The sequence below is a fragment of the Tinamus guttatus genome, unplaced genomic scaffold (genome assembly GCF_059628265.1).
Source record: "Tinamus guttatus ecotype Peru unplaced genomic scaffold, ASM5962826v1 Tinamus_guttatus_pri_ptg000293l, whole genome shotgun sequence".
NCBI classification, from domain to species: Eukaryota; Metazoa; Chordata; class Aves; order Tinamiformes; family Tinamidae; genus Tinamus; species Tinamus guttatus.
In genome coordinates, this window is record NW_028288827.1 from 1,688,039 (window position 1) to 1,712,258 (window position 24,220).

Here is a 24,220-nt window from a genome sequence, read left to right on the forward strand (position 1 = left end):
GATCTTCCAGTAAAAGATCAAAGGCTGTTGCAGCGTCAGCTGGGATAACCTTTCAACACTTGAATCTCCAACATCTTCTCCATCCCGTATCTGAACAATGATTTCTTCTGCTTTTCCCTCGCTCCCACTTCAGTCAGAAAGGTGCAGGTTTAGATCTTGCTGGTTGCACCAGGAGGCTGAGATGTTTGTGTGTGTATAAAAGAATTTGAGGGAAAAGAGGAGACATTGTTTCACGTTTGTTGCAGAAGTTTTGATGACTAAAGGACAGTGGGCATTCACAGAGTAGTGCACTGATTTGCTTCATGAGTATTGGGCAACCAGAAACCTTAATGGAAGGAGCTTTTAATATGCTTTGGCTAGTTATCAGCTTCATGATATTAACATGCAATGAATAATATGAAAAGAAGCCACAAAAAAAATCTGAAATGTAAATAGTAGGAAAAACTAGTAGATGAGTCAAAGTTAAGTCTTGGTGACAGACAAAAGCATGAGCGGGGAAGGATTCCTTTTTGGGGGATTTCTTTCCTGCACCGTTTGGCCTGTGATCGAATTGAACTAGGTGGTGCAGACAGCACCATCTTTGCAAATGCTGGCTGGAACTGAGCTCTCCTACTTCAGCTGCTGGCAGTCTGGGTTTTTTTTTTTTTTTTTGCTTCACTCCGTTCTTTCTTTCCTGATCCCTTGGGTTGCTTTCTTCCCCAGGTCTCTTTTTACCACCTATCTTTTCCTTGCTTTCTGTTTGATGAGAGCTTGACCCTCCCCTGTCAAAGCCGTCTTTCTCAGCTCTGCTGTCAGCTTGTGACCAGCGAAGCAGCCAGAGACAATTTCAGAGACATCTCGAGGCGGCTGCAGGTTTGTTTGGGCGCTGTGTGAGTGACGGCACAGCGGGCTGTGCGACACCGCGCCGGGGACACAAGCTGTATATCTTTCACTCTCATGTTCAGTTTCACCATCTGTAGCTTGTGCATGTGTTCTGTTGTCTTTAAAGATTAATCTTGCTTAACCTGACTACAACAGCAGTTCCTTTACCTCTCATCTTACTTCTGCATTTCTGCCCTAGAGGGAAATTAGTTCTTTTCCTTTTGGTAAAGATTCTAATATCAAGTTGAGAGAGTGAGGGAGGGAGGGAGAAGGCTCTGAACAGTTGACTGAAAGGGACTAGAGTTTATTTTGACATAAAAATCTTTAATATGGTAAGAAGTGGAAAAAAGAAACAACAAAGTTTTTCCTAAGAAACAAAAACCTTTGAAAAGGTTATTAGAGGACTCAGTAAGCCAAGGTCTCTCCATCTGAAATGCTGTACACACTTGTACAACATATATTGGCAGTTTCCTTAACTGTCTAGAGGCTGGTTAGAAAATATAGTCTTCTTTTCAAAGGTCTGATGGACACTGGTAATGAGCACAATCACAGTGACGTCCTCAGTGCGACTTTGTGCTTGCATATCTCAGTTTACATGCATGAGTTTAGGGCAAGTTCTCCTGTGTCAACAGGTCCTGGCAAATCATAGGAAGTGGCACATTCCGTAAGACTCACCAAATGGAACTTGTTGAGATTTGCAAAGAGAAGAATATGAAATGCAAAGCATCTTCCAAACATTTGCTTCCTAAAAAGCAGCTGCACAGAGGGACGGGTTATCTTCTTCACATTTACTGTTTACAGACATGAAGTAAAGGGCTCGTTTCAGCAAGAGAGATCCCTGCTAGACCTTGCAGAGGTATTTTCAAGTGACAGGAATAATAATAATCACCACCAAATAAGCGTCTGCGGAGAGTCTCATAGTTAATGGAGTAGACTTGAATTCCATGTGGTTGTGTTTTGCCTGATAACCTTCATGGTAGCTGATTTTCTTTGGTTATCAGCTTGCATGACAACGTAATAAACAGCAAAGGATTAGGGGGAGTTATGATAAAAACAATGTTTCTGCTTGCCTGCTGATTATCCATGAATTTTTCCTCCCTCCTGGCAAGGAAGGGAGCAGGATTTGAAATGCACAGTGGATTGGATATCCCTAGTAAACTTTGGCATACGAAGATGATTTCCAAAACAAGGAAACGCTGATTTTTCTGTCTTGCGGGTAAAGGTATCGTCTTAATAAAACACTTATTCTTCTCTTCCAGAAACCGTAATTCTCCCTAGTACTCTAGCTGGACAGGCAACACATCCTCCTCTTTTCATTAGATGTGCCCTCTCTTTTGTCTAGCTAGTGAAAAGATTTTTTTTTCTGTAGTAGATGTACAGATTTAAGTTTGTTTTTTCCCAAATCAATTTTCTCTGTATTTCTAAGTTTGCGCTATAATCAGAAGCTGAAAGGATTTGAAGTTGAATTTTTATATTTTGACATATTTTGATTTCCGTGACATTACCAGCTTGTCTCTCTGTAGTTTTCTGGCAAATTGGTTTTGAGGCCATCTTTGTGAAGTACCCCTCTTCTTCTTTTCGTTGTATGGTGTTATACCCATATCACTGCCTGCCCTTAGTATGTGAAGGATAGTGTTGTCAGCCCTTAGTCGTCAGTCACGAATAGTTCTGGTGACACAATAAGTGTCTACGTGCTTGGTCTAAAAATAAAGGTGAGTGACCTTGCAGCTGAGAGGGAAGATCCCTGGGGTGGCCTTTGCAGGTGGGTCTGAGCTGGCCGTGTTATCACAGAATGGTTGAGGCTGGAAGGGGCCTTGGTTAATCAAGCTCTTCAGCACATACAGATCAGAAACCTTTGGTGTGTACTTTTATTTTCTTCTTACATGTTTTTTTTTATAAAATTTGAGGCTAAGTTTAGAGTGAGAAGAATACAGGTATGCTAAAACTGATTTTAAGGTTTGTTGTAGACACTGAAGTTTTACCTTGTTCTTTTATTTTTTTTCCTACAGTGAAGCAAATAAATGATGCAGGGAATTTTTGTCCCTGCCTACACACGTGCACACAGGTTGGGGTTTCTATGCATCCTTTGGTGGCCCCTGCTCTTTGTAGCTGGAGCCTTTCCAGAACAGCTCTGCATTTTGGAGCTCTGCCCCTTGCTGATGGCACCGGTGGGAATAAATGATGCAAAGAGAGCTTTACATCTGCTTGCTTGGGGGCACATTTAGTGTGTGTTTCTGTTAATCTTCAGTTGAAGAAGTAGAAAACAGGTGCTGCTTTTTTTTTTTCTCATATGCTTTATGGAAATACAATTTAAACTAAATTTCACTGCTAGTTTAAGTCTTCTGTGATTATAGGATGATGTGCCTGTACTTGGTTAATTCTTACTAATACACATTAGGTTAGATTAATTCTGTCTTTTTTTTTTTTAAGGGAATTTGATTGGTTTGCCTGAAAAACAGTTACGTATTTGTATTGAGCCTCAGGCACAGAACCTGTCGGTTGGGGATGCTTTGGTACTGGAATGTGGAGCTGTTGGAAACCCAATTCCTCACTACCAGTGGTTCAGAAATGGATTTCCCTTGGCAGATGGGAGCAAAAATGTCTACATGGTAAGTTACTGCCTAGTGCCAACGTTCGACAGTTAGTATGTAACCACCTTCTGCTGGTCGTATAAAGCTTCCTTGAAGAAAATAACTTTCTCATGTCCTGGTAACCTCGCATACAGGTGCACGTTATGCTAGTTGTGCTTATGTTGTGTTGCTCATGTGACAACAGTATTCTGAGGCTCTGAGGTGTGGAGACGTAATCTCCTGCAGCCCTGGAACAGGCTGCCCAGAGAGGTTGTGGAGTCTCCTTCTCTGGAGATCTTCAAACCCGCTTGGACGCAGCCCTGTGCCACGTGCTCTAGGTGACCCTGCGTGTGCAGGGGGGTTGGACTGGATGATCTCTAGAGGTCCCTTCCAACCTTCAGCATTCTATGATTCTATGATTCCTGGTCACTGGCACTGTGTTTGAGGTGCTAGTCATGAGGTGGGAAGCTGTGGAAGTGACTTAAACCTGCGCTGGACTGGACTGATGTATTGACCCAGCAAGGATGAAATGTCAGTAAAAGTGCAAGCTGCTCTTGCCGTCCCATGCTGTTGTCCTCAGTGCAGCTCAAGCCTGCGCGTGGCTTTGCAGCATGGCGTTCTTGAATTCTTGAAATAGTTTCTAAAATACAAACGATGTCCATGCAGTGAGAGTATATACAGCTTTTTAGATTTGCATAGGCTTTGCTTATCCCCATCGTCTGTGATTCTTACACAGGTAGCTTGCGTGGGCGTGGAACATCAAGGGACGTATTGGTGCCGTGTGTTCAACGAGCAGGAAGATCAAGACAGCAAGAAGATAGAAGTCGTTGTAGGTAAGGAGGCTTTCCATTGGCATAGGGAAGAAATTGATAGGCTGACGGGCCTGTGATTAGAATTCATTTTTAAAGCTTTCAGTAGTAAGCCAAGCACATAAATCTGAAATTTTGGTTTATCCATTTGGTAAAATAGATATCCTTGCTAGCACCCAAAGGAAGTTTAGAGCTTTATCTGATACAAAGTGCTTTGAGTTCCCTCTGCGTAAAGGTGCCACCGCGGTTTCGCAAGGCTGGCGTGTGTGCGGCTTGTCCGCAGCTGGGCCGTTTGCTCTATCCTCATGCGTCCCTTGGCAGCTACCAGTTTAACTCCTGAGATGCCATTAAGGTCTCGTTAGTGCCACCAACTGTGACAGCAGCCAGGGCAGGTGACATTATGCACAGAAAGTGTCACAGCTGGGTATGACACCAGTGGATCTGCATGTGTTTACAGCAAGGTAAAGAGGGGGGCTCAGCCTCCGGGTGTGTTTGGAAATACAATCACTTGCTTCATAGGAAGCGGCTCTTTCCTCCTGTGCGAAGCGTTCTCGTGCGGTGTCCTCGGTTGTAGCAGTGCTGTAGTCAGTGCCGCAGGCCCACGCTGCTCTGAAACGAGCCGGGTTGTGGAGGAGCCTGGCAGCCGCTCTTGGCTCCCGCTCGTGCTAACTCTCATAACAGAGAGCATCAACTGTCTTCCAACTTTTTTTTCCCCTTTAAAACACAAGGAAGAAAAGCTATGGCAGTGGAGTGCACAGAAGGTAAAGTAAACTTTTAGTTGTGAATCAATTTTGTTTCAATTACTCATGGGGACAATAGTCGGTGGCGCTGCTGTAAAGCCCTGGTGTGGGATATGTGTGTCACTTGTGCATGTGCTTCTCCCTTCTTTGCCTTGATGCCATGATCTAGGGCGCATGAAAAACACCAATCCACTTTATTCATCCGCAGTACTAAAATGATGTTCCAATTATAGTGATATGATTTTTGCATCATTTCCATACATGCACAAAGATACGAACGCAAAGATTTTGAGATTACTTGCACAGAGCTCAGAGGCAACATCCTTGCAAGAAAGCCAGCAGTGTTCAGGGACCATGGGGACCTCAGAGTGGGACAGAGCTCGTTGTAGTGATTCTGCCAGCTTGGTGCCCGCAGGGGAGTGTTTCCAGCAACCTTATTAGGAAGATTTTCATTCTCCTTTGCATTGCTTAAGAGTGAGGGGAAGACATAGCATGACCTGAATGTTGATATTATCCCTTGATGACTGAGCATCTTCAAGCATGCAAAATTTACACCAAATTAAAGGAAGAAAGCCTTTTTAATTATATTTTGATTTTTTCGTTCCCTGAACTTATCTACCAGCAAAGGGAAACCAAATGCATTCCCAGGGTGCAATAGATGGCCCTCTGCCCTGTTTGTCTTGCAGCGAGGCTGCTCTGCATTGTCCCTTGTTGGGAGCGAGGCGGGAGCCGCCTGGTTCGCGCTGGCCCCGCGGGTCCTGGCGGTGGCTCCGGGCCGCGCTCTGCAGAGCGGCGCCCGGCCGGGCCGTGCGGCTCCCGGCACAGCCCCTGCCCCGGCGCTCGCGGGCGCCCCGCGGACGCTCCAGCCTCTCCCGGGGACGCTCCAGCCTCTCCCGGTGACCGACGCGAGTGCCTGGCGGTGGCTGCGTGGGCCAGGCCGGCTCGAGGAGACCTCCAGGTCGGGTCGGTGACGCTCCCGTAGATTCCAGGGGTCTCCAAACAGGCAGGTGACCCCTCTGGCAGCTTGGCGTGTTTGCAGATCAGATCAGGAGCCCCCCAGGAGCGTGCGGGGCTGGGAGGGGAGCTTTCTGCTCAGGGTGTTGCCTCCTGAGCAGGCCGGAGAACATGTCACCCCCACGCGTTGCTGCGCTCCTTTCCCCGCATTCAAGCTGCCTCCTGCCTGGGGGACTGAGGGCAGGAGGTGGTTTTCCCTTTGATTTTATTTGAGATCTGTTATATTGTATTGCTGTGGCTTGCGTAATTAGTGTTTTGATGCCAGATTTTCTCTTTTTCTCTTCTGCACCTCTAGAATAAACACACGAAAGGCTGTCTTTACATGTAAAGTTAATTTTTTTTGACTTCTATTAATATGGAATGGTACTTCTATTAATAAGCAAATTATTATTCGGTTCTTGTTTTAAACTGTGATCTTGTTGGTATATTTTTTCACAGAAGATCTAAGTGGCCTTCAAAACCCTGGTAAGTTATTAATTTTGAAAAACTTTAATTTCAGGTCTTCATTTCACAGTACAAGTCACACAATCCCAGAGTGGTTGAGGTTGGAAGGCACCTCCAGGGATCACCCAGTCCAGCCCCTGCTCCAGCAGGGACACCCAGGGCACGGGGCACCCGGGCGCATCCAGGCGGGTTGGAGATCTCCAGGGCAGGAGCCTCCACAGCCTCTCTGGGCAGCCTGTGCCAGGGCTCGGGCACCCTCACACCAAAGAAGTTCTTCCTCACATGGACATGGAGCTGCCTGGGGTTCAGCTTGTACCCGTTATCCCTTGTCCTGTCACCGGCCACCACAGAGGAGATTGATCAGATCCCCTCTCAGTCTTCTCCAGGCTGAACAGGCCCTGCTCGTCTGCTCTTTCCTCGTACAATGGTGTACGAGCAGCATTTACTGGCCTGGGCAAAAGAGAAATTGAGTTCCAATTTCTAGTGTTGTTCAGTGTCACTGAACTTCACTGTGCTGCCGTGTGTAACTTCCATTATTTGTATGTATTCATAACTGAGGATTTAATAGGGCCATGGGTCATGTAAAGGGCCGTGCAGCTTACTTGATTCAATAAATTAACTTAAAAATCTGCAGTGAAGCATAGGGTGGCTGCTAACACTGCTCTTTTATATGATATTCCTGCATATTATATAAATTATCTTTTGTTGTTCTTTTACCTAATAACCACAGAAAACAAAAGTCAAGCACTATTACTGTTATTTAAAGCTAGAAAATAACTTGTAAGCAAAGTAGTGCTGATGGACTATTGCTTTGTGGGACATGCAGTTCACTTTCTTATGTTAACAACTGTGCCTGCTGTTACTGATGCTCCATTCTTTTAATTTAGTTCAAGCAGACCTAGAAGAGCAATCAAATGGCAGACCTTTTGGTGAGTAATTTTGCAGCCGTGCTGAGTAATGTGCGTTATTGGGAACACAATAAAAAACATTGTTTGGACAAATCTTCTGCCATAGCTAGTGGAGTAACTGCAGTGCTTGCCAAGAGCTTCAGGGAGGGGAGCTTTTCTGTTTTTATAGTCCTTATAAAGCTTGGTTGCATTTTCAGCAGTAAACCTGGGTGAGAACACTAGTATTTTTAATACGTGGTGGAATGCCTGTAACGTCTTATCTCTTCCAGTTTATGCTTCTGAGTGTGACCTTAACAAGTTCACTCGCCTGTAACTTTGGGTGCTTGCACAGCCGGGGTGGTGGCATCAGGATGATCTCAAAGCGCAGTGGCAGCCTCTCTGCTAAGGGAGCATGCTCATGCTATTGTTTTTATCGAGAACCCCAGCAAAACATCTTAACAAACAGGAAGAGACTTTTCACTTCTGACCTGTAAAAGTTACCACTTAAATGGTGCTTATTTTAGAAACAGGAGCATGGGAGGTGGCTGAATGAAAGAGCTTTGCTTCCTTTAAGAAACATAAGAAAACTCTGAGTATATTCATCGTGTTTGGAGGAATTGAGTAATTGTCTGTGCTTTCAGGTAAACAAAACAAATGAAAAGTAGCCTTAGTGGCTCTTATTGTCACTCACTGGCAGATTAGCTGATCTGAGAACCTCTGTGTTCATCACAGTTTAAATGCATTGACTGTCAGCACATGCTGTGATGTCTTTTTGTTTTCCTGGATGAGAGAGACTTGAGTTCTAGAGATAATAGAGGAGAACTTAAAAATACCATGTAAAATACTTAGCTTTGATACTATTTTAGCTTCAGAAGAAGCTAAATTTAAGGGTATTGAACCCAGGAAACATACAAATTTGCTTTGTCTTTCCCCTGCCTTTGCAGCAACAGACAAGGTAGCTCTGCTGATAGGAAATATGAGCTACTGGAATCACCCAAAGCTCAAGGCTCCGATGGTAGATGTCTATGAACTGACCAATTTGCTGAGACAACTGGATTTCAAAGTTGTTTCTCTGCTGGATCTTACTGAGTCTGAGATGCGAAATGCAGTGAATGAATTTTTACTTCTCCTGGACAAAGGAGTATATGGTAAGAACCTGTGATATTCCTGCTGGAATAGGTTGTTTTCTGTGATGTAGCAAGTACATAAACTTCTGTGGGTTTGGTTTCGTTTTGTTTTACCTCTGCCAAATTACTATCATGTGATAGCAAAGCAAACTTCACTGTACTAATGTGTGTGTAGATTGGGAAAGGTAAGTTAGAAGTGCCACCTGCATGTCTGTTGACCTTCACTAAAGAGGTGGTTGCTGCTCGTTATTGGAACAGATAAGATGGTCAGGCTCTTGGGCCGTGCATAAATGGATGGTCCTTGGCTTTGCAGTGCTGAGCACCTCTCTGGTTGGTGGTACCAGTGTGTTTAACTGCCTGTACAGCAGCAGGCTGTGTATCTCTACTAGGTGCTCATTAGAGAGAACGTGTACCGATCCTTTAAGTGAAAGCACAAACAGCCCAGTCCATGTGCGTGAGGGTGCTGGGGTGAAGAGCTCGCGGTGGAGCAGCACCAGCGTGCAAGCCAAGTGGTCCTGAGTGGAAGCTGCTCTGAGGAGAGGATGCTGCTTGCAGCGGGTTAAAGGTTTGTTCAGGTACCTGCTCACAAATCTCAGGTGTGGTTGAGAGCTAAGCCATGAACGTGTCAGATGCACTATACATTCCAACTGCTTTATAACTTTTTTGCACTTTCTCCTTTGATATGTGCAAAAATAGAAATATCTTTTCCTCCCCTTCTCAAAATTTGTAAAAAAAAAAATTAGATTATCATGTTTTCCCACGTGATTGTTTATATGGCAAATACTTGTTTCTGCTACTTCGTGTTAAGGATTTCCCTGCAAGACCAAACCTAAACCTTTTCCTAGGTTTTAACCGTGCAGTAAACATCAAGTACAATGTTTAGGGAAATTGACCCTGGACCCAGGGGCAGGAAGATGAGAGCTGAAGTGTCTGTGTGCACCTCGCTCCCAAGGGCTGCTGGAGTGGCTCGGTAAAGCGCTCAGGTTATTGTAGCTTTCTGCAGCGGTCAATAGTAAAGGACGTTCCTAAGACTCCTGTTTGGGCAGAAATAAGGTAAGCTATCTGTACAGAAAAGCTGTGAATATAGATTAAGGATTTGTCCTTGTTTCATGTCTCTGCTTTATTCAGAAAATTGAACTTTGTTGGAATTTGTTGCTTAAGGAGATAGTACCTCAAACTTTATTTTTTTTTAAAGCATTAAACTTGAGATAAAACTCCCCAAACCTCAAGGCTCACACCTTTAAAATGACAACATCACTTTAATGATTATATTGTGGCACCTCACCATAAATACTTAAGTTTTATATATGTGTGTGTATATATATATATAACAATAGTTATATATATATAACTATTAAGACTTAAAGTCTTAAGTTTATACATACATACATATATATATATACACATATATATAAAATTTGCAGCATGCATGCTGAAAGATATATTTAACACACTTCTTTCAAGCTTTTGAGTCATGCATTCATTTATGTGGTCTCTACCACAGAATTTTAATAGTATTTTTAAATTATGCTCCACAGAGTGCTCAGGAGGTGCCTTCTTATGGGGTGATGGATAACCAGTCAAGGCTGATGTGAATCACTGCTGTTCTTAAGTCATTTTTCACATCTTTGGATTCTTTGTCATTCTCGAAGTTGACTTTGAGTGCAAAGGGCAATGCAGGACACCCGTGCTGCCTAGGACAGGGCGGCCAGCCTCCTCCTGTGAGCCCAAGGCCCCTGTCATGTGCAGGGCAGGGCACAAGGAGAGCTCCTCTGCAGGCTTGGAGCACTTGGCTGCTGGCTGCCCGCGTTTGGCCTCTTTTCTAGAACCTAAGGGCACAGAAATGACTCCAGAAGTTCTTCAGGACAGACCAGAAAGTTCAGCCAGTTGTCCCTTCTGGAGAGCAGAATTCCTCATAGCATCATCCACCTAGGAAAACATTGCAACATTGTCTGACTCTTTTTGGAACACAAGGTCAGATTTATTTTATTTTTTTTTAATCTGAGGTGATACCTGACGCTCTCTCTGTGCAGAACTGGCTGATCTGACATTTCAGCAGTTCAGTCAGTGCCAAAACTCGCAAGATATGAAGACTGATTATGGCAGTAAAGTTTCACAGACTCCCCGATGGCTATCCATTTAGAGGCACTTGCTTGTACGTTTCAATGAGCTTTTAGCAATTACACCACCTTATTTTTTTATAACTGCGGAAAGAAGCTCAGAAAACCAAATCTGAAAGGCTATAATGAGTCTCTCATCAGCACTATCTGAGGGCACTTTTAAGGTGCATTTTAAGACTTGTATTTTTCAAGAAAGTTGATACTTCTGGAAGTTAAGCACTGGATTCCTTCCATAGTGTTTGCAGTAAAGTGCTTTATGATTTAAGTGGTCACTTTATTGCTTCTGGATAGCAGCTATTAATATCTCGGTGCATATAAAAGATACTGTGAATGCACAAATGGCTGATGATTTATTGCGTTTTTAGTGGCATCGCTCCAAATATATGAGGCACAGTGGCTATTCCAGTGTAGTTCTTGTTACGCATAGCCATGGTGTCTAATATGACACTGTGTAATTGCTGCTTACTGCCAGGAAAGTGGCATTTCAGATGCTATTCCTTAAGAGCAGAAGTAGTAAACAGAGTGATAATGATTATGCCCTTATTGCCTCAGTCTGTGGTATATTAAGTGCAGTATGCAATCGGTGCTGTGTTCTGCAAAGGATAAAAGCTTAGGCTCTACATTTTAGAGCTGAAAATAATTAGGCTGATTTCCCAGAAAAGCTCTGAATATCTCTTAAATGCTGATGTTTGAGGAACTTGAGCCCGCTCGAAGAATGTCTGGTGAGGCCCTCCAGACATGTTTGCTTACTCTGGGCACACAGACACTTCTGGTCTTGAACATCCTGCCTGCTGCAGACGCTCTCCTCACAGGCATGACGGTCATTTGCTCAAGGATGGACAAGGAATCCAGTTGCTATTCCTGTTCTGAAATACTTCTGCTCACTGAGCAAACTCTCTGCTAAGCAGCATTCCGAGTTTCTCCTTTTTTTCCTGCTAGAAGGACAGTTTGCAGTTTTCCTTCCCCCCGGAGGCTAGTTGCTGTAGGTTAAAGGCTGCTTTGGCACTTTGCTTGCTTGACTTCATGTTCTGTGCCGTGGAAAACCCTCTCTTGTATGGAAGGTGTCAAGGGCAGTTATCTCAAAAGGGAAGACTTCAGTGTTTGCTCTGTGGGACATCGTAGAGGTTTTGTGGCCGTGGGCGCTCGCTTTGGCTCGTGAATTTGTTTGCTGGCCAGTGAGTTCTGGTTCCAGTCTGCGCCTTGTTGCAAGGTGCCTGCGGCGCGGGGGGAGCAGCGCTCGCTGCTTGTGGGGGCACCGGCACGTGGGAGCCTGCGGGGCCGCGGAGCGCGGCCGGCGCCACGAGCGGGAGCTCAGGGCTCCCTGTGCCCCCGTCCCCGCAGCGCAGCGGGTTGGCCTGGCCCGTTTGCTGCGACCGGTGCCATGAGCAGGAGCTTGGGGCTCCCTGTGCCCTCATCCCCACATGGCAGCGGGTCGGGCTGGCCCGTTGGCTGCAGGGCAGATCCCAGTGGCCACAAGCGGCGCTGGAGCCGCCGCAGGGCAGCCGCGGCCCCGCTCGGGCAGTCGCGGTTGCTCTAGGCGCCGCGGTGCTGCAGGTCGCTGCCCAGGCGGCGCGGGGGCCTCTTGCAGCTCCTCCCTGCCCTGCCAGCCCCGCGGCCGTCCTGGCGCCGCCGGTCGCTGCCGCGCTGGGAGCCGCCGCGTCGCGCTGGCAGGAGGCCCCGGCCGCCGGCTCCGCTTTCCAGTCAGCACGAGCCGTGCGGAGCGGTCGGCAAAGCGGCCGCCTCCGGCCTGGGGACGGGCACCGCGGTGCAGGCGTCGGCTCCCAGGGGGCTTCTCTGCTGCCTGTAGAAATGCTTTCAGATCAAAGCATTATCAAAGCTCATATTTTTGCTCATTTTTATTTATTTATTTATTTATTAAACTTCAACACAGATTATATCAGTGTGGCCTTAGAAAGAACGAAAAGGTTTTAAATTAGAGACCCCTTCTTCAAAAAGCTCAGTGACTTCTCCAGCATGCACTCAGCTGCATAACCTCAATTTAGGTCCAGATCCAAGCACTGTGGAAACAGTGTTTAGTAGTTTTCCTTAACCTGACCTGAGATTAAGGCACTTAGCACTTCATTTTTATTTCCTTTGAAAGTACCTGAGATAGGAATCTTATAATTGGCCCGTTAGCACTATATGTATTTACATTTTAAATTCCACATGGTTAATCCTGTGCCCTTGAGAGCCTTACCTGAGTACAGGGGTGCTGGTGGGCTCCGTCCCGTGAGGTGCCACGGGGCTCCGTGCCCGGAGCAGGGCTGGCGCGGAGCCTCCCCACGGCCTCCGGACGAGCTCCATGCCCCGGAGCAGGGCTGGCGCGGAGCCTCCCCACGGCCTCCGGACGAGCTCCATGCCCCGGAGCAGGGCTGGCGCTGGCGCGGAGCCTCCCCACAGCCTCCGGACGAGCTCCGTGCCCCAGAGCAGGGCTGGCGCTGGCGCGGAGCCTCCCCATGGCCTCCGGACGAGCTCTGTGCCCCGGAGCAGGGCTGCCGCTGGCGCGGAGCCTCCCCACGGCCTCGTGACGAAAGTGCTGCTGCCTGGGAGCCTGCGGGCAGCCCGGGCCCGGCTGCAGCTCCGGGTGCTGCTCCGTGCTGCTCCCGGCCACCGCTCCATGCTGCTCCCGGCTGCAGCTCCGGCTGCCGCTCGGTGCTGCTCCCGGTGTGCAGGCCCTGCCAGAGAGGGTTCGAGTTTGCTGCCTTTACTGTAAGGGAAAGGGGAAGTCACCTGGCGTCCCAAACTCCTCACCTGGCTTAAAGACAGGGCATTTTACTATGTTTATCATGTTAGGGCAAGGGTTGTTTGTGTTACTGAGTATTTCACTTCTACGTTGTCAACTTCCACGGCTGCATTTGTTAAGAATAACGATATAAGATCATGTCCATGATTAGCATAAATTGTCATATCTCTGACCTCGATTCAGCTGCAGCACTTGATACCAATTGAAGTTCTGACCATAGACAGCTACTTACAGATAACTATTTTTAGAAACTGGAACTTGCCGTGGATAAGCAAAAGCAGTGCAGGGAACAGGCAGAAGGAAACTGTTGAATCGCATGAGCTGCTGGTAACTGTCCTTTATAAAGACAGTGAAAATTAATGCTGAGATTATCTAATTTTACGGTAAATTGGTGCAGTTTTATTCATAGAGGTAAAATTTAAGTCTTGTTGGAGTTCCCAACTTGTTGGGTTATGAAAAGCCTATTCTTAATTGTATATTATATTTTGTCTGTACAAAACTGTTGCATGTTTGAAGTTCTTTAATCTGTCTTAGAACATTATGCATTGGTATATGAGGGAGATCATTATTTTAGGATGATCTGTTACATCTAGGTAAGCATTGCAGTAAGTTGCTCATATAGCAGTTACGGGTCATGAAACTGCAGGATGTAGGTGTGATCACCTAGAAGTGAGTAGCTGGTGGTTTGAATAACAGGAATGTGCTCTGGAGGGCTGCCAGGTATGGTCAGGAATCATCGTTCTTTTCGCTGAATGTAAAAATATTTCTTACCCCTTCATATGAGAAAGATAAAAACAAATGGAGAAACTGACTGTGCAGAAGAAAGCAAAACTGAAAAAACACTGTCATAATGTAAGCAAGATTTTCCTCTGATTTCTAGTTATAGTAATTTTAAGACTTGTTAGTGGTAATAGTAGGTAAAAAAAAATCAGAGGATGTATTTTTTAACATCACAGCATCTTTCAAAAAAAATCCAGTAGTTATCTTTTTATCTAGTTATCTGTTTATCTGTTAAAATCTGCACTAACACTTTACTACTCGAAGCTTCGTAGCTGCCCGTGGAGCAGCTGCTTTACAGCTGGCGCCGGTCCCTGTTCATACCTTCCAGTTCCAGTGTGTGGCACACAACTGGTTATTTCTGTTGGGGGCCTAAACTATTTAAAGCATTTTTAAGAGCTGTTGTATTTAGCTGTCTCTGATTACATATGTCACTATACAGTACATATTCAGATGATTCTATTTCATGAGAGAAAGCTTTTATTTTTATGTCTGCATTATGAGGTTGATGTTCCCTTTTATTTTTCCTTCCTTCCTTCCTTCCTGTATTAACAAAGGCATGGCGATTAAAAAGAAAGCTGTTTGGAGTAGCTCAGATGATCTTTGTCTCCCAGAGACGCCGCTGTGGACGCAGAGCGCAAGGTCCCGGCCGTGCCAGGCTTGGGATCTGCTTCTGAACTGTGGCCTCAGACCCATCTGTTTTGCCCTCCCAGGTCTGTTATACTACGCTGGCCACGGCTATGAAAACTATGGAAACAGCTTCATGGTGCCTGTTGATGCTCCGAATCCCTACCGGTCTGCAAACTGCCTCTGTGTACAGAACATACTCAAACTGATGCAGGAAAAAGAGACAGGACTCAATGTTTTCCTGCTGGATATGTGTCGGAAAAGGTAGAACTAATCCAATCTGATCATTTGCCAACAGTGAAAACTGACATGAAATATTTGCGAGGTGGTTTTACTTCATGATGTAGGGAGGTGGTGTAATGCCTGATTTTGGGGAACCAAGTAGGAAGTTCAGTTTATTCACCCCACCCAGCAAGATAGATTAAAGTTGGGCCTACTTTAAAAAATAAGAATAACCAGGCACTTTGGGAAAATAGCGAGGAAGCTGGGGCGAAAGCTGGTCTTCAAGCTGAAGTTCCATCTAGATTGAGAATTCGGTGATCTTGAAAGCTCCCAGCTCGGAGCACCCCGAGTCCGAGCCCTCCTCATCAGTAGGAATCGCTGTGCGCGTGCCCCACGTGGGAATGTGGAGGTGACGACTCTGCATCCTGGGTCTGCGTGCAGATACCTGCCTCTCGATTCCAGCTTTTTGGTTTGTTTGCTTAAAAGTTACAAAACGTTGACCTCTTTAGGTAGAAGTGCAGTTAGGCACATTACAGAAGCAAAGTGAGTATTTTCCTTCTATCTTAAACCATCTTTATAATTTTGGGGAGGAAGGAGAATCCATGTGATCAAAGGCATTAGTTTGATGGGAGGGCTAAGTACTTTGAGAACTCTTAAGAGACATGAATTTATTTTATGGACTGCTTTTATGCTGAAGAAATTGTATTTTTATTTAGAGCTTAAAAATACACTGGTTCAGCAGATTTTTTTCTAAACCAAGTCCTGCTCCCCTTCCTTATGAAGAGAAGATGAATACCGTGCCTGAAATAGCTCTGCAGTCCCCACTCGCGAAGTCGGTCTCTGAGGACGGTGCACGTTTTGCAGTAGGAAATTGCTGGTTCTGGTTCCCTCGTGTTTGCGGAGCCTGACAACCCCACTGCTCACGACGTGCCCCAGATCCCACCCAGCTTCACAGCCTGCTGTGCAAGTGCAAAACATTGCTGCAGAACCTGGGTGTCACCATTGCAAACAAGGGAGGAATTCAAATAGTTTTCATTGTAGCCTAAAGTGACTCGTCATCACTGGAAACTTTCTGCAGAGGGTTTGCGAGGTCCGGTACCGGTTAATAGATCTCGCTGTCCAAGAGGGCCCTCGTCCGGGAGGTGCAGGACGCCGGGATGTGTCTCTGCAGTCCTTCCATGAGGAGTTTGGCTGGTGCCAGTTGTTCTCTTGAGCTGTCAGGGTTCGTCAGAGTTGTAAGAGGGGAGAATACTGTGTGTGAACTAAGTTGTTTGGTGTTCTGAGCAACTGTAGAGTTTGTTACTGTTATTTCTCAAATTATTGTTTGTGTGTTTCCATGTATTGCAGAAATGAATATGATGACACAATTCTCATCTTAGATGCTCTAAAGGTTACAGCCAACATCGTTTTTGGATATGCAACGTAAGGAAGCTTTTTTTTTTTTTTTTTTTTTTTTTAATACCACAGAGATTTTTAAAGTCAGAACAGACCACTGAGATTGTATAGCTGATCTGTTAGACCAAAACGCCAATTATTGGGTTAAAGGGACAGTATCTTCTTGCTGTGTCTTTGACTTCATTCCTCAGATCGTTCTGAGATGAGTTGGTTGCAAATGAACATTGCAAAGTCACAAAGAGCTGGCTGGAGACTTGACCTCCTTCTCCCATTGTAGCATTTCCTTCCCTCACATTCACAAACAGAACTTATGCCACTTGTCCTCACTTTGATCTTAAGTCATGTAACATCTATAATATCTTTCCTTGTCTGATACTGGTGACCTTGTAGGTGCCAAGGGGCAGAAGCTTTCGAAATCCAGCACTATGGCCTGGCCAATGGAATTTTCATGAAGTTCTTGAAGGAGCGCCTGTTGGAGGACAAGAAGATAACTGTCCTGCTGGATGAGGTTGCGGAAGGTGAACTCCAGTTTGCTGCATTGACTGTCTTCTCAGCCTCAATTATTTAAACACTTCCTTGCTGCACTGCCATTCTTCTTGTACAGCAAGTGTGGTACTCTTCTTTAAGCTCTTTCTTGTTGTCTTGTGTTAAATATCCCTTACCAAAGAAGTGGGTGCTATGAGGCAGCAGGTGAACAAAGTTCACCATTTCTAAGGAGATTGGAGCTCCTTTAAAATAGTGGTACTACACTTTTCTTTCTGGCGTACCTCGTTGCCTGGTGAACTGTTTGTTCTGAAATGTTTTTCTGCGTGGAGCTTTGAATTGTCCATCCACTAACACGACCCTGGTGTCTCGTGACATCTGATGCTGCTGCAGATCCACTTGCTTCCGTGGGCGCTCTGACAGTCACCCACGTCCTGCCCACCTCGAACCTGCCGTAGTGATGGTGGTTGCTGCCCTTCATCATGGTGTGAGGGGACAGCAAAGGACAGTCCCTGCCTTAGTGGACTCTGTTCAGCTATTGCCTCCTGTATTATCAGGGGAAGCAGTTAAAGCAAAAATTGCTGAAGGAAAACGTATTTCCTTCTGTCTTTGAGGCAGTGTTTCCTCAAAGCACAGAAGAGATACAGCCATTAGGGGAGTCGAGTGTGTGTTATCCCATTACTTGTAGGTAAATCCTTCTACACAGGCAGTGTCTGACTTCCTCACATTAGGGCATTCAAAGCTTGGTGATCGACAGCGTTCTGCTGTGGTTTCTGATGTCCTTGCTGGGATGGCAGACACTCGCTTACGTTTTTGTAAGGGCCACGGACCAATCACTACTTCAATGAGTATAGAAGTTCACAAATTGTATTCTGAAGAAGCATACAAAAACATTCTTCTCACCCTCTCTTTCCTGTCAATGTTTTTGTCACTGGTTTTGAGTGTGGGTCAGTACTCCTCTTTTTGCCCGTGGCTTCTCCGTTGGAGCTCAGTCCTGCCTATAGCCACATTCCGCAGCTTCCTCAAATGTCACGCAGAATATGGCTGAGCATCTCTTACTGCCTCGTCTGGGCTATCAGGTTAATGTCACATGCTCTAGATATCCTAACACATGACCCATTACTTAATTACCTCATTCTTCTTGAACTCATAGAAGAAAGAAATAGATTTACCATGGAGGAGAGTGTGAAAGCAGCACCCGTTGGTATTTGGAGTGCAAGTTAGTGCCCCAACAATGAGACAGAAGAATAAGGAGGGGGATCACGTAAAAGGCAGAGGATAGGTGGGCAGCATTCAGGAGCAGTACATGGTACTGGGGCTGTGCGTGAGTCCCACGTAATGGAAGCTCCGCCAGGATGGAGGCTCCGCAGCCTCTTGGAGTGCCCTGTCATCCTCACCTAGAAATGGTTGCCCTTCAGTTCACACGGAACTTCTTGTGATTCAGTGTGTGCCCGTGGCCTCTTGTCCCGCTGCAGGGCACCCCTGAAAAGAGTCTGGCTCTGCCTTTACTCCCCCTCTTCAGGTCCTTGTATCCATTGATAAGATACCCCCAAGCCGTCTCTTCAGGCTCAGCAATCGCAGCCCTGCGCCGGCCTCTCCTGAGGCCCCGCGACAGCCTCTCCCGCAGCCCCTTGACCGAGCAGGGAACGCTCTGGGAACGCCAGTTTATGCGGGAGCCCCGGCGCTCCGTCACAGGCACCGCAGCCAGGCAACTTTTGTGAAATGTGGTTAATTTAGTTGGAATTTCTACAGCATTGATGCGAAAATTGAATTGAAATTATTTGCGTCTTACTTTTAGATATGGGCAAGTGTCACCTTACCAAAGGCAAGCAAGCTCTGGAGATCCGCAGCAGCTTGTCTGAGAAAAGAGCATTAACTGACCCCGTGGAGGAAAGCGCGTCCTCGGCGGAGGCCCTGGCGCGGAACCTGCAGTGGGCCAAGGCGCACGGTACGGTACGGTACGGTCCAGCCCGCCGTGGGGGCGCTCCTCGCGGCGGGGCCTCACCTTGGGCTGCTACGTCCCTCGGACCAAGCAGCTCCCTCAAAAATACGAGGACGAGCTTCTTACTAGTCTCTAGTTCATGGAGGTATTTTGTAATATTGAAAGAAATGGAAGGAATTCAAGTTCATGTCTGAATTTTCATTAGTATTTTCAGATCTTGAACATTCTTGGTTTGGGGGTTACCTTTGCATGAGATTTTATTGAAAAATGTGACATCCAGAGTTTGACCAACAGGTGCTGTAGGGGACACTTGGGATGCCCACCTTTGGGAGAAGAGCCATACACTGTGTTGATATTAGTGACATTTTGAGATGATCTTATAACTTTTCTGGGGCTTCAGTAATTTCATTCTAAAGCATCTCAAATCCCCAGATGAACTGTGCGGTAAAAGTATTCTCTACAGTGCTGGAAGTGGAGTTTTAGATAAATACAACTGAGATGGTTAATTAAAATTAGGATGAAAGGAATTCTAGACTTTCTGACACTTTTTTTCTTTTAGGAAAGTGGAGGTTTTTAAGCTTTTTCAGCTAAATGCATTGGATTATGATTTAAAATTTCTTGGCTAGCTCTAGCAGAGGCTTGGTGGACATTTTCAAGACTTACCTGATGGAAGGGGCAGGATCTCTTGCAGGCATAGGTTCTTGCTTGTGGAATCAAGCCCTTAATTCTGTTTGTTAAATGACTGAAACACAAAGCCAAAATTCTAAAGACAGTGGTATTTTACAATGTACATGTTTTAGCCTATCCATAGAAGAGGATGTGTTTAGAATTTGTTGTTGCAGTATAATAATTCCTCTAAAAATAGACTTCACGTGGAAGTAGAAAAAATCAGCACAAAGCATTGTTGCTGATCTTTGAGCAAAAGGGTGCTTTTAAAAAATGGGTGAACCTGATTTCTTTTGTTCTGCTGTCAAGTGCAGGGCTTCTTAAAATGTCATAGCTGTGACTGCCCTATGTAGGCAGCGTGTGCACGAGGTGCCTGCGTGAGGCAGTTTAACCTTGCTACTCTGGGGAAAGCTGCAGCATAAAGCAAGTGTTGGGGCAGAAAGCTGCATTCTGGTCACATCAAATGTTGCTGCGCCAGTTGCAGGGAGGTTGGCAGCCTGTGGAGTGAGGCTGCAGGGAGCTCTAGAGCGCGTGTCAAACCAGCACTGCTGCCTGGGGAGCTTCCAAGAGCTGCTCCTGGGCCAATCCGCAAGCGACAGGAGAAGAGGTCGGACCCTTTAAAACTTCCGAATGTCTCAAAAAAGACAAGACGTGTTAAGTTCTTTGAAGTGTAATAATGTGGTGTTTATTTGCAGAGCTTCCAGAAAGTATGTACCTCGAATTCAAATGTGGTGTTCAGATTCAGCTGGGATTTGCAGCAGAGTTTTCCAATGTCATGATAATCTACACACGAATAGTAAAGAAGCCCCCAGAAATCGTGGTGTGCAGAGCCTACGTTACCGACTTCGCGCACGTAAGTGTCTCCTGCTGGGGTTTCAGTGACCGCCGGCCGCTCCGGGTGACACGACCCGGCCTGTCCCTGTTGGACTGCACCTTTCGTAATAAAACCAGCGTAAAATGTGAAAATCAGGTGCACACACCAGTGTATATACAAACACCTATATAAATACATAAAAAGGAATCTCTGATGGTATTTGTCAGTCTCTTTTGCTTTTCACTATCTAATATCCAGTACTTGTGTTTAATTAAAGAAATTTAATTAAAGAAATTTAATGTCAGTACTCAGGAGTAAGGAGTCCAATGAGATCTGAAGACAAATCTGGACAAGGTCTTTCTGGCTTTATAACTTCACAGTCCTTTGTATCTAGGATGAGAGTAAAATCAAAAGCTCTTCAGAGGCAGAAAACATTCTTAGGACACTTAGGACACTTAGGACACTAATGATTCATTATAAATAACATATCTGAATTAATATGCATAATAAATACATATATTTATAGGCCAGCAAATTACTGTTGTGGTACCTTATTTTATAGTAGGATTTAGGTAGCAGAAAGCAGCCTTTAGGGAAACACAACAAATCTGAGAGGAAGGATCAGCAAAAAAGAGTAACCTAAACAAATGTGACCTTTTCCACCTGTGATTAGCAATGATTTTAGCAGCTTTTGCATGTTATCCAGACTGATATCTTCTTTTAGGAAGAAGAAAATTCTGACATTAATAAAGGAAATGCTCCTAACTATTGTAGAACTCAGCTCATTTATTTCTTTCTTGCAATAGGATCTGGATGTGGATCCCAAGGAGGCCAATAAAGGAACTCCTGAGGAAACTGGAAGCTATTTAGTGTCAAAGGACCTTCCCAAACACTGTCTCTACACCAGGCTAAGCTCACTGCAAAAGCTGAAGGTTAGTGTGTTTGTGCAGATCACCTGTGCACGTTGTGGGAATGTTCTTAGATTTTGTAACTCAGTGTGAATGAAGCAGAGTTGCATCGTAGCAGATCCTCAGCAGGAGCTGAAACTGTCACATGCCGCCTCCTTCCACTGCAGCGCGTGCTCTTGGGCACGCAGCCTTTGAAGGCTTCTCTAGGCTCTTTCCTGTGTCTGTGTGCTGTGAACATCTGGGCTGGATGTCGCTTGGTGTGTCATCCCCAAGGCTTCTGGCAGGTGGTGAAACATAAAGGCTTCTAGAAATAAAAGATAAAAGTCGGGTAAGCAAGTTAGTAACCAAAAGAGGTACCCAGGTCAGCAAGTTCTGAGACCCTTTCAGGTAGTGAAGGGGACAGAAACACTGTTTATTTTGCTGCCATCTCTGAAAAGGAGGTATGTTTGTGCCGGGGTTCTGCTGCTGAGCTCACCTGCAGTAGCAGGAAGCCAGATTTTCTAGGGTGTGGGGTACCTCTTGCACAGAGACTGAAACATGGCTCAGTTCCCCTGCTTTTGCATGTCCTGTTCAGGAGCGGGTTGATTACACATAAAATTTAGGCAATTTGAAGCAGTAGGGGGCAATTGTACTTTGAATAAGCATGGGATGCACCTAGTTCCTTCATAGCTTGTAGTGGCTTTCCTGAAGAGCTGAGAGACTCGCATAGACTGTCCCAGGGACCAAAACCAAAATTGTAGGAAAAAAAATGCTTTTCCTGGTCATCTTAAGGTTATCAGGGTAAGAGGCCATTGGAGATGTCTGACTCCTTCCACAGGTGTAAGGAGAGTGTGCAAATATTCTATGTGAATAGGTTCTTTCTGCAATCCCACCTAATTTCTCTGGTGTATGAATCAGCATCGGTCCAGAACCTCCTCTTTCCATGTACTGTGTGTAGCTGATGAGGTTAACAGTCTTGCTTAGCATGTGTCTTGAGCTCCTAAAATGATTAATCTCCTTCTCCAGTAAATTATTTCTCTGGAGAAGTTTACTATGTTGCTTATTTGGGAGAAATAAAACTCCTTTTCCCTTCCATTGCAGGAGCACTTGATCTTCACTGTTTGCCTGCACTATGAGTATCCAGGGGTAGAAGATACAATGGACGAGAGGAAGGAAGTCAATGTTGGGAAGCCCCTTATTGCTAAATTAGGCCTTCATCATGGATTCAAAAGTAATAGCTGTCTTCAGACCTGCTGCGTGCCTAATAACCCTTTTCTTAAACAAGTGGAATCAAGTCCAGTGGCAGCCAAGTACTATTTCCCTAGTCATGACCGAGCAAATCCCTGTCCAGGGGGTTATCATCCAACCACTGTTTGTTCAGACAGCATTAGGCAACCAGGGGCATGTTCTTGCAATGGGACTTCAGGTATGTTGACTTCAAGACACGAAGTGCAGAGTTACTCACCCCCTGCGGAAAAGAGCAACGTGCCCGTAGAGACAACGGATGACACTGCTGACCTGGAGCTCCTGCTCTCCCACAGCCTCCGCTTCTCCCGGCGGCAGTAGCTGGGACGGGTGCAGCGTGGACAGCGTCGCTGGGGGCTCGGAATGGCCGCTCTTCATCCATCTCCTAGAGCCGGAGCCCTTGGCGACAGAGGGGTCGGAGCACCTAGAGATGGTGCCCATGTTGGGGATTGGTCTCTTTTACTCTCGGGTAAAGCTCAGATCCGAGGAGATAAAACTGGACTGGTATTTTTAGGAATAAAAAACAGGGATTTTATATTTCCTCCTGCTACTTGAAGTGAGATGCAGGTAAAAACCTGAGCTCCCCTGAGTTGCCCCTTGGTGACGGGACGTGAACGCGCTCGGAGGGGCGAACACTTGTCCCCGCGAGGAGGAGGCTGCAGCTCGGGAGCTGAACGCGCCGGGCGCTGGTGCCGCTGCCTCCTCTCCCGAGCGCGGAGCCTTGGAGCCTCCCGCGGCTCCCGTGGGACCTGCTGCCCTTACACGTTTACAGTAACTCCTGCGTTTCCTCAGTCTTGCGGTTTTAGTTGACAGGGGCATTGTTCATTCTGTACAAAAGTAAAATAGCCCTGTATAGCAGTCAGAGGAAAAATGCTAACAAAAGTAAACAGGAAAAGGAATTTCCATGTTCTGTATGCTTTTAACTTGATTTTTAAAAAATCTGCTAGCCACGAAATGATAGATATTTTTGATATGCAGGTATTTTCATACATACCACATTAAAACAATATTTTATGTATTACTGTATGTTATAAAAACCTCCTGTTGAGCAAATAGGATAATACATAATGTCACTGAACTGAGCAAAGAAGGAGCTTTTCCAGAAGTGAAGATGTGGCGAGTATTTTAATATTTCAGTGTTAAAATCGCCTCTCGTTGGGGGCTCAGTTTCTTTTCCATCAGTCTCGATGCTCCCCTCCCTTGGAGGCAGCTGGTGCTCGGCCTCCATTGCCTTCTGCCTTCTCCTCCCTGGCCGGGTGTCCAGGCTGTGGGAGAAGCTGACGGATGGCGGAAGGGCAGTGCAGGGGCAACAGACCTTGTGAGGAGGAAAGAGGAGCTGGGCCAGTGACCGGCTCACGGGGTTGAGAGGCCGTCATAGCCGTCCCGCCGAGGACGCGGCTCCCTGGGGCCTGGCCGAGGCAGCCGCCGCGCGGGAGGCACCGCAGGCGGCTCGAGGTGGTCCCGGCCGGAGCGGTAACGCAGCGAGCGCCAACGCAGCGAGCGCCAGGCCTGAGCGGGAGGCGCTGCCGGCGGCTCGAGGTGGTCCGGTCCCGGCCGCAGCGGTAACGCAGCGAGCGCCAACGCTGTGAGCACCAGGCCTGAGCGGGAGGCGCCACCAGCGGCTCAAGGCGCTCCTGGCCGCAGCGGTAACGCAGCGAGCGCCAGGCCTGAGCACCTTCGTGCCCGCCTTGCTAGCGGCCGTGCCTGCATGTTCCTGTGTGTGTTTCATAAGGAGAGACATGGCTGAAGTATTCTGCAAATGGGCTAAGTTTGGACAGTATTAGATACTTTTAATGAAAGATGTACCTATGCATTAATTGTTCTGCAGAATTGATTTATAAATAAAA

General features: G+C 46.2%; 1 protein-coding gene across 1 annotated transcript in view; it reads left to right on the forward strand.

The window, feature by feature from the left end:
* Positions 1-22,694, forward strand: part of MALT1 (MALT1 paracaspase) — a 30,880-nt gene extending 8,186 nt beyond the window's left edge. Inside the window, 13 exon segments of the mRNA XM_088527861.1 lie at positions 3,292-3,470; positions 4,168-4,264; positions 4,969-5,001; positions 6,433-6,459; positions 7,326-7,367; positions 8,270-8,473; positions 14,806-14,983; positions 16,289-16,363; positions 16,727-16,854; positions 18,618-18,767; positions 20,123-20,280; positions 21,048-21,173; positions 22,230-22,694. Of these exon segments, the coding sequence (XP_088383987.1) occupies positions 3,292-3,470; positions 4,168-4,264; positions 4,969-5,001; positions 6,433-6,459; positions 7,326-7,367; positions 8,270-8,473; positions 14,806-14,983; positions 16,289-16,363; positions 16,727-16,854; positions 18,618-18,767; positions 20,123-20,280; positions 21,048-21,173; positions 22,230-22,694 (1,862 nt within the window).
* Positions 22,695-24,220: the final 1,526 nt, after the last annotated feature.